At 42.1% G+C, this 13,840-nt stretch overlaps 1 protein-coding gene across 1 annotated transcript in view; it reads left to right on the top strand.

The window, feature by feature from the left end:
- Nucleotides 1-13,459, top strand: part of LRRK1 (leucine rich repeat kinase 1) — a 73,387-nt gene extending 59,928 nt beyond the window's left edge. Inside the window, exons 28-34 of the mRNA XM_075273198.1 lie at nucleotides 2,062-2,256; nucleotides 4,189-4,340; nucleotides 5,266-5,383; nucleotides 5,526-5,639; nucleotides 7,866-8,704; nucleotides 11,503-11,604; nucleotides 13,220-13,459. Coding sequence (XP_075129299.1) covers nucleotides 2,062-2,256; nucleotides 4,189-4,340; nucleotides 5,266-5,383; nucleotides 5,526-5,639; nucleotides 7,866-8,704; nucleotides 11,503-11,604; nucleotides 13,220-13,397 — 1,698 coding nt within the window. The 3' untranslated portion in view covers nucleotides 13,398-13,459. The remainder of the gene's footprint in view (nucleotides 1-2,061; nucleotides 2,257-4,188; nucleotides 4,341-5,265; nucleotides 5,384-5,525; nucleotides 5,640-7,865; nucleotides 8,705-11,502; nucleotides 11,605-13,219) is intronic.
- Nucleotides 13,460-13,840: the final 381 nt, after the last annotated feature.

Raw genomic sequence — 13,840 nt, 5'->3', positions numbered from 1 at the left:
TAATAATAATAATAATAATAATAATAATAATAAATTGTATTTACATAGCACCAACATATTCAGCAGCACTTTACAATTTGTAGGGTTCAAAAAGATACACCACAAAGAAAGTCATTTCACACAATGGGACTGAAGGCCCTGCTTGTAAGAGCTTACAATCTATGAGATAGAGGGGGTGACAGAGGTAGCAGGGGCGGCATTGCTTATAGAGAGGTCAGACAATTTTGTAGTAGAGGTCACTGTCATTACACAAACATAAAACTTTATGAGCCGTCATCAGTCGTGTCCTTTAACATATGGATGGTGCTTGGACATATAAAGTTAGGGAGTGTTCACACTACAGTCGGTGTCCGACAGCTAGTGTCCGATGCTAATGTCCGCGCAAAATCTTGTGTGGACATTAGCAGCGGACACTAGCTGTGTCTGTGATATTTTGCATTGATTTAAATGGACATCGGGTGCGTTCTTTTACACTTCGTGCCTGTACTTAACTGTCCATTCCCAAAGATGTCCGACTTTTCAAGCGCACAGCAAAACCCAAGATGTAGGTTTTTGCTGTCCGCTTGAAAAGACGGACATCTCTGGGAACGGACACTTAAGGACAGGCACAGACAGTAAAAGAATGGACATTTAAATCAATGCAAAATATCACAGACACAGCTAGTGTCCGATGCTAATGTCCACACAAGATTTTGCGTGGACATTAGCAGCGGACACTAGCTGTTGGACACCGACGGTAGTGCGAACGCTCCCTTAGCCTGAAACGACATCATATCATGTGGTGTAATATGGGAGCTGGAACAGAGGGCTCATTTTAGGGATTCTAATTACAGTATGGAAGGTTTTACATTAGGAATTGTGAGAGGCTTGCCTGAAAAGATGTGTCTTTAGTTTGAGCTTGAAGCTGTAGAAATTGGGAGTTAATCTGATTGTCCGGGGTAGAGCATTCCAGAGAAGAAGTGCAACTCGGGAGAAGTCTTGTATACGAGCGTGGGAGGTTCTGATAATGGAGGATGTAAGTCTTAGGTCATTGAGTGAACGGAGAGTCCGGGTTGGTCGGTAGACAGAGATGAGGGAGGAAATGTAGGGAGGTGCAGTGTTTTTATAGTAATTTATCTAATTTACTAACTATTCACAGAATGGGTGACAAGTGCCTACTTAATGGGGGTCATACTGTTGGAAACCCACTGATCGTGACCGTGTGATAGGAAATAAGTTTGTTTATAGGAGGACTATTTTAATAAAATAAAACCAATAAACCCTTCAAGCAGACCATCTTTATGGCAGTGTAGGATATGAAGGTTTTAATCACAGATGGCACGTCTTTTGCATAGTTCCAGTTTAATGACCAATCTGAGATTTTCCATCTCTAATTGCCTCATTAGCGGGTTCTATCTCAGATTATTTCTGTCATCCCTCTCTTTGTCTTTAAGTAACAAACATTTCAATAACTCTCAATTAAATTCTATTTTGGGACATTTGGAATACGGAAATTCCGATGTCAGCTATTTTCCTTTGTAAGTCTTTAATACATAATGACACATAGGACCTGCTCATTTAATGCAGCCCTGACCAATAAACAATAGTTGTCTTGTATCCATTAACCAGCTGTTCATATGGAAAGTACATTTGTCCTTGTATATGCTTGTAATACTGGAAATGCACATGCGTGCCAAGGAAAGGGTTAAAAACCTAGAAATAAATTTTCTATTTTCATCGTCACTGTGATTATTAGTGTTACTAGTCGGGATTATAGAACTGTTACTACCTTTGTTACACTCAATGTGTCTTCCAATCTGGTTTTCTTAATGAGCTGGAAAATTAGCTCTGTGTAGTCAATGGGAGCTGAGCTGAAGTACCAGCCCTTGGCCACTACACGGCGCACAGAGCCAACTGCTTCTGGCCCATGTGTCCGAAATAATCCTGTACATCTGATAAGGGCAAGGATTATTAAGAATAGGCCATAAAAATGTATCCTGGACATCCATTTTCTGAAGCATTAACTAAAAATATACACTAAAGTGCATTCTTTGTATTTTTACCAAATATTTTTCTTTTAAGGTGGATATGTTCTCCTATGGGATGGTCTTGTACGAGCTGCTATCTGGTCGGCGACCATCCTTAGGACAGCATCAGCTACAGATCTCCAAAAAACTGTCCAAGGGCATCCGTCCTGTCTTGGGGCGCCCAGAGGAAGTTCAGTTCTCCAGGTTGCAGGAGCTGATGATGGAGTGCTGGGACACAAAACCAGAGAAGGTGAGTTCTGTATGACTTCTCCTTACTTCTGCCTGTCATATCATCTTTCTGACTTAGCAGATAGTTCATGTATGCTTTAACTGCATATAACATTTATAGTTCAATACCAATATATTATACAGTGTTATCGCAACCTGTCACCAGGTTTAGGCCCTAAACTATCAGCATGTCAGTCTTTTTGTTGCTGGAGTTTAGGACCCAAAACTGGTAAACTCTGTCCCATCCATCCTCTTAATACAAAGTTTCGTAATATTTAATTCTCCATAAATAAGTCCTGAATCCCTCTCTAGTGGCTCCCCATACATGGAAAGTGCACTACTGAATGAGAGGATGGTACATTTCACTTCGCTGTGCATGTGTACTGTCCAGTAACATTAATGTGATCACCTGTCAAAATGCAGAATAACCACCTTTGGCAGAGCGGACCACTGAGAGACGTGCAGGAAGAGAGGGGATGTTGTGATGATGGTCACTGGGATGTTGAGCCATGCCAACTCCAGTGCTGTAGCCAGCAGCGCTAGGTTACGCGGTTGAGCATCCATGGCACGAACAACCCGATAGAGGTGGTCCCACAGATACTCGATTGGGTTCAAGTCCAGGGAATTTGCTGGCCAAGGGAGTACGGTAAAGTCATCCTGGTGCTCCTCGAACCACGCATGTACAGTACACTGCGAGCTTTATGACACGTCGCATTGTCCTGCTGGTAGATGCCATCATTCTGAGGAAAAACAATTTGCATGTAGGGGTCAATATGGTCTGCAAGGATAGATGCATACTTGTGTTGATCCATCGTGCCTTCCACAATGATGAGTGCACCCAGATGGCTGATGACACGTGCCTTCTGCAATTGGTTATTTAACGTTGATGTCAAAAGTAGGCGGTGGTCACATTAATATGACTGGACTGTGTACGTTAACAGATGGGATTGAGATTACCAGGCTTGTGGCCCTAAACCCCAGTAGCACAAAAACTTCCTGGTAGTCTAGGGGCCTTAAACCTGGTGAGAATATTCCATGAAAAATGATAGTTTTCATCTCTCAAAATGTCCATATTTTCCTTCATGGTCTGAGTTCAAAGAAGCACAGGTCGGTGAACTTCTTCCCCCAAGGCCTGTTTGTGTAGTGACAATATTGTAAATCTTATTTTCCTAATTCTGGTGTAATGAGCCTAGAAAGGATTGTAATGTGTAATGTCCTCCTAGCACAGCTGCTGGTATCCTAATATTGACTTACTGTTGCACTTTTCGTTGTCACCATCTGTTCCAGATTAGCCCACCATACCTACACGCACAACTGTAAAACCATTACACAGGGTCACACAAAGGTGCAGAATATGAAAGCTATTATTTCTATGCAGCCTCCAAACATGCAAAAGAATACTGTAGTACTTGTACTCATCATAGCATTGAACTTGTGTGTGAATGTGACCAGATAGAATAGGAACAGTGAGGTGACATTTCTACTTGTAGCATTTTTATTTTACCTAAGGTCTAATTGCAGAGTTGTATTTCTCAAAATTTCTCAAAACACGTGATTTTTCTCAAAAACAACCAGTATATACCAAGAGCAGTTTCACTGAGCCAACCAGAACACTATTCTGCACAGTCTTTGGTTTGACAGATATCCCTAGCCATGTTCCAATAGGTCGTCAATATCTGATCAGTGAGGATATGACTTTGATCAGAGCGAAGTGTACATAGCGAGAAGCATACTGCTCTGTATGCTGTGTATTGGCCGTGACACGGTATTGTAGCTCATTTCCCATTCACTTGGCCAACATATAACATAACAATATAATATAACCTAATAATACAATGCTTTTATTTTTATACTCTTACAGTGAAATGATGTAATACTGTATAATGTGATTTTCTTTCCATTCTTATTGCCATTGATTTATATATCTGACGTTCTGAAATTTCTTGTTTTATAGCGCCCTCTTGCTGCATCAGTGGTCCGGCGTATGAATGATCCAAGTTTCTCACTTTTCAAGTATCATATCCTATGTGGGATGCAGGACACGTTCTGTGCTTCCAGGGAGCAGGACAGTACCATTGTGTTGTGGGCAGGAAGCGGACAAGCCAGGTACTTGCCAGCTACCAAGGACCAGATTATTCATACAGTGAACATTGTCTCTCTAACCTTTACAATAGGAATAAAAGCAGGGAATTAAATATTTGCTACTTCTTTTGGACACCTGATACAGATTTGCTTATATCCATTCTAAGCAATACAAATCCTTCTCCTTTTTCTGATGCTGTGCTTACAGTGTGTCAGTGTAGTTAAAATGTGTCCTGCTTTCCAGGTACAAACCAGCAATCCTGAAAACAAGGGGGCCACACCACTGTTGTAGTGCTACAGCCCCTTCTAAGCTTTCCCTGCACTGTGGTGCTCTGACCACCCGCTATGTGGCACTGCTCTATTCACATACATAGGGTTGACTGCAGTTCCATACATAGTTAGATGGCCCGGAGTGCAAAAAAACCATACAATGGGCTTCAGTGTTGATTCAACTGAATTTCCAGAATTGATGGAGGACCTGAAGGATGGACCCACATCAATCCTAGCAATATCCATCATATTATAAAATAGAGAGAATAGCCCTTAACCTGTGAGATGACTTAGATCTATGTCACTAGGCTGCAAGTGTTGTCAGCATTCTCCTATTCATTGGCAAGCAGAGATTGGACAGGGTAAGAAACCACATACCAATAGTTATGTAGTGTAAGTTGGCCATACAGATTACATAACTAAATGTGTGGTGTGGTCTTATTCTAATATCCCCCATTGACACGCACGCTTGGTAAATAACCCACTAGCTGTTAGTTGTGCTGCCTCTGCCATTAGCCAGCAGATATCTTATGATGGATGTGTATTCTAAATCTAGAGAAGTGGAGTAGATGTGACATCTCTGTAAGATTCCTGTACTTCTGATGACACCTGTAATGCACAGCAGGCTTGCCTAGTAATAAGACTACTAAAGTCCCAGACTGACTCTTTACTTCTGCAGGAACTATACAGTCGTTGATGTAGGGAAGGGTCAGGTGGAAGTGCGGGGTCTGAGCTGTCCTGGGCTGAAGATGTGCAGTCAACTGAAGGTTCAGAATACTCTGTGGATATCTACTGAGGTGGGAACAAGTGTCATATCACTAATTTGAAATGTAATATTATTCTGTATCACACAAAGACCTAATCTTATAGAAACAAATATATTTTCTACTGACAAAATTGTCTAAATTTCCATTTGTTTGTTTTAAAATCATTTTGCAGGACCAAAAAATATCAATTTACAGTCTGCAAGGCATGTGCCCACTAAGTGCTCCCCTGAACGTAGTTGACACGCCAGCAATTGTGACCTGCTTCCTGGCAGTTACTATGGTAAAGGTGGGTAATGGGACAAATCCTTTCTCATCATGTAGCATGCTGTTTTCACTGTAATTACCATGCCAGTATAGATGAGGAGAAGAGGAACAGCTACACAAGTGTTATAGCACTGTGATTTGTGAGTTCCTGGTCCCACTTTGTGTATTATGTATGGCTCTTGTTAAAGAGGACCTTTCACCACTTTTGGGCACATGCAGTGTTATATACTGCCAGAAAGCAGACGGTGCCGGTACCGTAGTGCTCTATGGTCAGAAGGGCGTTTCTGACCATTAGCCAGAGACGTCCTTCTGCATCGCGGCGCCTATCACGCTGTACTGTGGAGCAGGGAGGAACGCCTCCTCCCTCTCCTGATAATACTCGTCTATGGACGAGCTGTGTGAGCAGAGGGAGGGGGCGTTCCTCCCCACTCCACAGTACAGCGCGATAGGCGCCGCGAGGCAGAAGGACGTCTCTGGCTAATGGTCAGAAACGCCCTTCTGACCATAGAGCACTACGGTACCAGCACCGTAAGCTCTTTACAGCGGGCACAGATCGGGAAAGCCGACAGTGTGCTGAATTCAGCGCACTGTCGGCTTTCTGGCAGTATATAACACTGCATGTGCCCAAAAGTGGTGAAAGGTCCTCTTTAAGACTACGTTCAGATTAAGGCCCCACATTGCGGAACTCAGCTAAAAAATGCTGCAGAAAAAAAACACAGTGCAAAAGCACCATGGGTTTTTTTTTTTATCCACAGCTTTTTTCATTGCATTTTTGCTGCATTTTTCTCTGCAGATTTTCTTCTCTTATTACACCTATAGTGAGCGTTACCACCGATATGATTGACATGCACCTTTTTCCACAACGTTTTTTTCTGCAATGTGTGGATGAGATTAGTCAGAATCTTTCTCTATTCTGGTACTGTAAAATGCTGCATTATTTTCCGCTGCATTTCTTCAGCCAAAATACTTAAAAAGGTTTTTCCACCAAAGACATTTATTGTATATTCACAGAATATGCCATTAGGATCTGGTTGGAAGGGAACACTTCTGGGACCCCCTCTCTTTTGGAAGAACGTGGAGTCTGGACTAGCCCCTTGTTTGTTTCCATAACATATGGAGCTAGTTCTCCATGTCCTCTCTTTTTAGAATTGGTAAATAAAGGGACCCCTCTTATTCCAAGAGGTTAACCCATACCAGGCATTCGTAATATATCTTGTGGATACCATAAATTTCTTTAGTAAAAATAACATTATGGCGAAGTTGTATAGTCTTACACAAAAGTATCAAGGCTGCAGCTCTACACTGGGGCCATCATTTGCATCTAGGTTTTGCAAAGGCCCAAAGCTAGAAGCTGGTTTGCATGAGAGGAGACTCCTTCTTGTATCTAGTGATATCTTCCTAAATATTAAAGTGATTTTAGGGACTTTTTGAATCGATAACCTATCCTCAGGATTGGTCATCAGTTGAAGATCCTTGGCAGTCCAATACCTGTGGCCCCTGTGGATCAGCCATATCTGCTGCACAGGGCATGGGACGTCATGTTATCAGTTACATGGCCTGATCGCAACTCAGTCTCATTCAGATAAATGGGCTGTGCTGTGATACCAAGCAGTCTCTATAAAAAAGAAAAAAAAAATGTGTTTGGTAAGTAATGAAGAGGCTGCTGCACTCATACAGCTGATTCACAGGAGATCCGGGTGTTGCTCCTCTGCTGACATTCAGTTAAGTACCTGTCCTAAGGATAGGTCAACAGTTATTTAGCCTGGAAAACCCCTTTAGAGTAAGTTCACACAGGGTTTTTTGGTCAGGATTTTGAGGCCGTATATGCCTCAAAATCCTGACCAAAAAGACAGGTCCCATTGAAATCAATGGGAGCCTGTCGGGTCTTTTTTCCCGGAGCCACTTGTTCTGGCTCACGGAAAAAGAAGTGAGATGCTCATTCTTCAGGCCGATGCGCCTTGCGATTCGGCCTGAAGACACTCCCTCCTCCATTCATTGGGCTTAATCTGGAGCAGAGTGTGTGACTGGATGCCGCTGCAGTGCACCAGCATCAGTTGCGGCTATCCGTTTTTTGATCCGGATCAAAAAACCCTGTGTGAACTTGCCCTTAAAGTGGGGTATTTATTAAAGGCTTTTCACTTTTATGACACAGAAAAGTTGTAAATCACTGTTCAGACTATACTTGCACTATATTTACTGGACACTTTTTTTTCTTTTTTTTTTTCCTCTTTTTTTTTGTTTGATGCAGAGCACCTCCTTGGTATTTGCTGGCCTGGCAGACAGCTTGATTTCTGTATTCCCAGTAACTGATGGCATACCCAGCACAGATTGCTCCTATATCTGTTCTCGCTCAGCCAACCGTGCCATGTTCAAAATAGGAGATGAAGATCCCAGACAGAATCCATACCCAATACTGGCCATGGAGCTTTCTAATGGAGGATCTGAGGTCTGGTACAGCAATGGACCTGGTATCCTGATAGTGGATTGTACTTCGTTGGATATTACTAAAAGGCTTGAGCCTTATACCGCTCCATCACTTATAATCTCAATGGCTACCAGTTCAGACTGCAATGGAGAGGAGGCTGTTTGGTGCTTAGACAATAGGACAAACACATTAGTCATGTATCATGCTGCTAGTTACCAGTTCTGTGCCCGATACTTCTGTGGTGACTGCAGTCCTTTACGAGACATGTTTACAGTAAGGATGAATTCTGAACTAGCACCGATTACCTTACCAGAGGAAAATTGTGACAGTCAATGCCAAGTAAACGTCAGTATTCTGTACAGCCAGGACAGAGGGACGCAGCTCCTCAGCCACCAGGACTCTCTGACAGACTATTGTTCTGTGTCTTCAGTCTCCTCTTCTTCTGTGCTTCAAGGGGCAGCAAAGTCTTCTTCCAGCCTGCCGAGTACACCAGTCAGTTACAATAGTGTTCTTTTCTCCACGGACAGTGAGGAACCTGAACTGTCACGACCCAGAATTCCTAGTGAGAGCTGGGGAAGCAAAGCCCCACCGACTGAAGAGGAGAAGCTGCGCTTGCAGGCAGTGCGGATCCTTGCGGTTAAGGATTTGCTTTGGATTCCAAGGTAAGCCTTACTCCAGTCTCCAAGTACTAACTGTGGAGGTGTACCCCATATTGGTCAATAAGATTAACATGCACCCCCACATAGGACTGGACAATTTATTGAATACATTCGATTAATTCACCATTTCAAAAACAGTTCTGATTTTCATCAGAATCATGAATTTGATCATTTGATGTTGACCTAACCCCCAGAGTGTTTTGTTTAGTTTTTTTTGCTATTATATTGGAGGTGTTTGGTGAACATTTTTTTGATATACTTAATTAACGTCCTTTTAAGGAGGACTTTTCTTGTTCTCTGACATTCGCATTGAATTCAGCGCACTGTTAGCTTAGCTGGTATGTATCCTGGGGCCAGAGATATCAGTACCATTAGTTTCAGCACTGATATCCCTGTATGGTCAGAAAGGCTAGCCTTACAGCTCCGAGTCTTTGCTAGGCTGAGAGAAACACCAACCCCTTCCCAACCCCACCTCGGGCGAGATTTTTCCATAGCTTTGTACCATCAGCGTCTTACAAAAAGAAGCATCAGGCACTGCCTCCCAGGAATATGGAGCTGATTTTGTGGTGGAATACGCTTCATAGTGGGCTGTAAATTATATAATGTGAACTTGGCCTTAACCAATCCCATCCCCCCGAGTATCCAGTTAACTTTTAGCTGTGTAATAGTTTAAGAAATTCTGTAAAATCTCTAAACATTTTCTGTTCATCAACCAGATCTTAGTACATGTTGAACCTTCCTGATCCAATAAATTTGGAATTAGGCTAATACCAGATTATAGAATTTTCAGGATTAGAGATATTCTGGAATTTAAGACTTTTGAAGTAAAATGTCAGCTTAAAAACTTCTTCCGCCATGGGTGCAAGTCCTCAGATTTGGTGTCCAAGTAGTTAGTTTAGTGAAACTACGATGTATAACACTGCTGAATGGAAACTAAATAGAAGGACCGTCCTTTCCTTCTTAGGGATATCTGGTCTGTCTTTAGCTCTATCAGTAACACAGTTTTTCTGTAAAGTTAATTTTTAGGGCAGTTGGATGTCATAGAGGTTAGTAAGTGGCAGGAACCTGCTCTATGAACCAAAGCAGATAGCCACAAATAAGTGATGGCTCACATTCTGCTGGACTTGTGATGGTTGGTCATTGAGTTGTTTGGAAGAAGTCTTGGGCTAGTATATGGGATGACACAATCTCTTTGACGTATAGAGAGGTTCTTCCATGTTGCCTATTATATACATTTACTTCAGTTTACATGTGAGACCCCGATCACATCTGCGTTTGGGCCATTCCATTCCCCTCTCCGCAAGAAAAATGTGGAGAGAAAAGTCCTGCAAGCAGCGCTATTCTCTCCACATTTTTCATGCAGAAACCACATGGACCCCATTATAGTCTATGGGGTTCGTCAGTTTCCTAAAGTAACTTCTTTTTTATGCGGATTAGGTTTCCATTCTGGGGCTCCCCAAGCAGACTCCCTGAACAGAAACCCGAACGCAGATGAGAACCGGGCCCAAGTCTATCTTTTATGGCAAATGGGTGAAAAGTGTAAATTAGAGAGAGTACATTGCTAACAAATACCTCACCCTAGATTTCCTAGGGACAGAATTCTTGTGCAGCAGTGTGCATACACATGCATTAAGTGACATAGACACTTTCCAGCCTGCAAAACAAAGCAGTATGGCTTGGCAGAGAATAGCGTTAAAATATTGCCACGTTGCACACCTTAAAGTTGGGTAAAGTTAGACAGAAGTGCCTAAAGGCGCACTAAATTTAAAGAGAGTCCAGAGGAAGCGCCCGTGCACAAAACAGCCCATTGTCTGTGTGTTGGCCTTCCTACGTGCTGTAAACATACGGCTGTAATAAAGGATATCACTGTTTGCTTGGTAAGTCTGCCATCCTTCTCTTCAGTGCATTATACAATGTGAGGCATTGACATAAAGCTGGCGCACTTTCCGACTGTCTAGTCTGCATTTCCGCTAACTATTAGATGGATTAATTTTTTTTATTTTGCAAATTAGGGTAAAGACAATGATCAGCTTCTCTGTGACCAGATCAGATTTTACACTGTATATAGGTTACAAATTCCTTTTTCAACCTGGGATCAATTCATTCAGTTTAATGGACTCTAAATTACGCAACATTTTACAAAGGGGCCCAGACGCACACTTACATATAAAAACATATACGTGGTCATGACACATCCTGGCTGTTATGACTAAACTAAACCACCGAACTTTAAGGGGTGGGGGCCCTTGTGATGTAGTCCTGTTGCCATCTTTGGCCATGATTTGAGTCTAGCCCAGCAGAATGCAGGTCAGAGGATGTCTCATTCTCTTGAGGTTCATGAGCTCAGTATGTTTGGAGAAAAACCTTCAAGAATTTAATGGTCTCAACCATTTTTGGGCATTAACAAATGTGGACTGATCTGTCACTGTTCCTGAAGAATCAATGATCAGTACTGGAGGCGGGAGATGCAGATTGTCTGTCACTTTAGGCTCCAGTCAGGTCTGTCTGTCTTTTGCAAAAAAATAAATAGAATAAGACTGAATTTTCGTAGAATTTCACACAGTATGTGACACCTATAGGCAGAGCCTACAATGTCTTTAGGTAAATCTGCCTCTGTCTATCATATTGGGTTTAAAGCACAAAAACAGTGAAGGAATCTCCTCTTTTATATAAGGTAATGTGTATGTCAGCTAAGGAGTGATAGGAATTTTGTATTTTTTTCCCAATAACTTATCTTACACATAATGTAGTATTCTGTATCATTACTACAAGATTACAAGATTGCTTCTGAATTCTTTCAGGCGCGGAGGTGACATCATCATCATTGGACTCGAGAAGGAGAGTGGTGGACAGCGAGGCCGAGTAATTGCTGTATTACAGTCTGGACAACTGGCAAAAGATGGGTACGTTCATAGAAGGGCAAACTATCACTTTGGTGAATCCCATGAACTTTAATGGGATTTGGGGTTTTTTCTTATCTGTGCTTAAAACAACTTTAAATCTAGTTTTGGGCTATCAACTTTAGATCATCGGGGGTCCGGCTGTTGACACCCCACAATCAGCTGTATTTATGTGACCGCAGCTCTCGCCATTGTTTACATGGTGGGCACTGCACTCCATTCACCCACAACCCATTATTCAGTCAGTAGGTCATTTTTTGACTGTAGTTTCTTATGTTCATGTGGCTGCAGTAAAGCAAATCTCTGAATTGCTGTTCGCAGGACATCAGCTGAGTGAGAATGGCTACCCCATAATTCTAGTATATATACAAAATAAAACAAGTATCTATATAACAAGAAAATAAAAAACAAAACAAATATAAACTGTAAAACTATATATAATATGTGCAGTGTTTGTTTTTTGTGTACAACGTGACTTATTTTGAAAGGCCATGTCCTATTAGGTGGGCGACGCAGCTTCAACTGACCAACTCATTCAATAGTAATTGGTTTTAATAGTATAGTAAGTATATGGTCGTTACATGACCTAATATCCCATTACTAGAGAGGGTCATTTACAAAGACGCGGTGAGTCCATCTAGTACTTTCCATTAACAAGGACTAGGGAACGTACCCAACTATGGGCTTCCAAAACATCAAGTAGCACACATTTTCCTGCTCTGCTCTGATCAGACACCATCTTGGTTTTCATATTTCTCTTTCGTTACTATTAAACCCATGATGCCTAAGCACAGCAATGCATAGGCAGCTAGAGACAGTACCAGCTCTGTCTTCTAGGGAACAGTGTAATGATCCTGTTTTATATACTTAGTAAATAATCTAAAATACTATAAGTATACAGTCCTGGAGGGTGGCTGGTCATATTATTCATATTAATAAACCAACAGTATGAAAGGAGATAGTGCTCCCCCTGTGGAGAGTCTGTGTGGCACAGTCCATGCAGTTTTATCATACCGGAAGTGAGATTGTGACTTTTGAAGATCATAGAAATGTAATTCCCAGCAGGGCAGAATAAGGTCATATCACATGGAGGATAAGAATCCCAGCAGTAACTAAATAGGTTAATATTAGGTGAATGATATATTTGGAGGGACTTGGTACATAATAAGGTTTGTGTGAATGGGCAAGTTCATGAGAAAATGTCATGGATGGCAGACACATGATATCGGTGTTCTGTCCGTGCTCTCCACGGATACATTGATTTCATTAATGAGCCTGGGCCTCCAAACTGACAGGATTAGGATTTGTCCTGGGCTCACAACCCCCTGCATGGATCTGTTATAATACATTGTATGTGTGTGTGTGTGTATGGCCATAGCAGATAATGAGTCAGTGTGTAGCACGTGTCGGTATGCATGGAGCCTTTGCCAGATTTGTTGCTTTAATTCCAATGGAAAGTAACCACACATATCTACTACCTCATGTCTGAGAACAGGCTTCTCTTTTATGAGAGAGGGTGTTGCTTTCACAGACTACTGACTTCTGTAAAGAGCAGGAATTTGTATCCCAGTGCTGCCTGTTACACATTACAGTAATCCATTTGCTGTTGTCTTCTCAGGATCTGTGTGGAGGCCGCGGCTGTGTCCAAGGATTCAGTAGTTTGTTGCCTACGGAGTGACGCTCTGGGCTGGATTCTGTCTGTCTGGCGGGGATGGGGAGCTGCAGAGTTTGACATTTTTTATCATTCAGCTGATGAACTGAGGAGACTGGAGACCTGCATGAGGAAGAGGAGGTAGCACAAGCCTTGCACCCCTTGCAGCTAGCTAGCCTTCTTAGTCAGTAGATTCTCTATGAAGAAGAGGCGCATGGTAGAGATATGTCCTGTGAATTGTGGAATGTCATTCCCATGGCTTTCCTACCAAGCTGTCAGGGTAATTCTGTTGGTCTATGACCACAGTATGTCTTAGGCTATGTTCACATTTGCATTGCACTCTGAGTCTGTCTACAATTGCAGATGAACAAGTCCTGCATGCAGTACTTTTTTCTCTGATAAAATGACTATGAACAAAGCAGATATCTTATGGCCACCATTACGGTCAGCGGGTTCCCTTCGGATCTGTTGGTGCCTATCATTAGACAAATCGTCTGTTCCTATGAGTGAACAGAAGAACCGATGCAGTGAACATTAATGTGAACTTGCCCCAGCAGAAGCATCCAAAGATTTCATATTAGTGATAAC

This window comes from Leptodactylus fuscus, chromosome 5 (genome assembly GCF_031893055.1).
Source record: "Leptodactylus fuscus isolate aLepFus1 chromosome 5, aLepFus1.hap2, whole genome shotgun sequence".
NCBI classification, from domain to species: domain Eukaryota; kingdom Metazoa; phylum Chordata; class Amphibia; order Anura; family Leptodactylidae; genus Leptodactylus; species Leptodactylus fuscus.
Note: the sequence above shows the minus strand (reverse complement) of the source record. Positions and strands in the feature narration are given on the sequence as shown.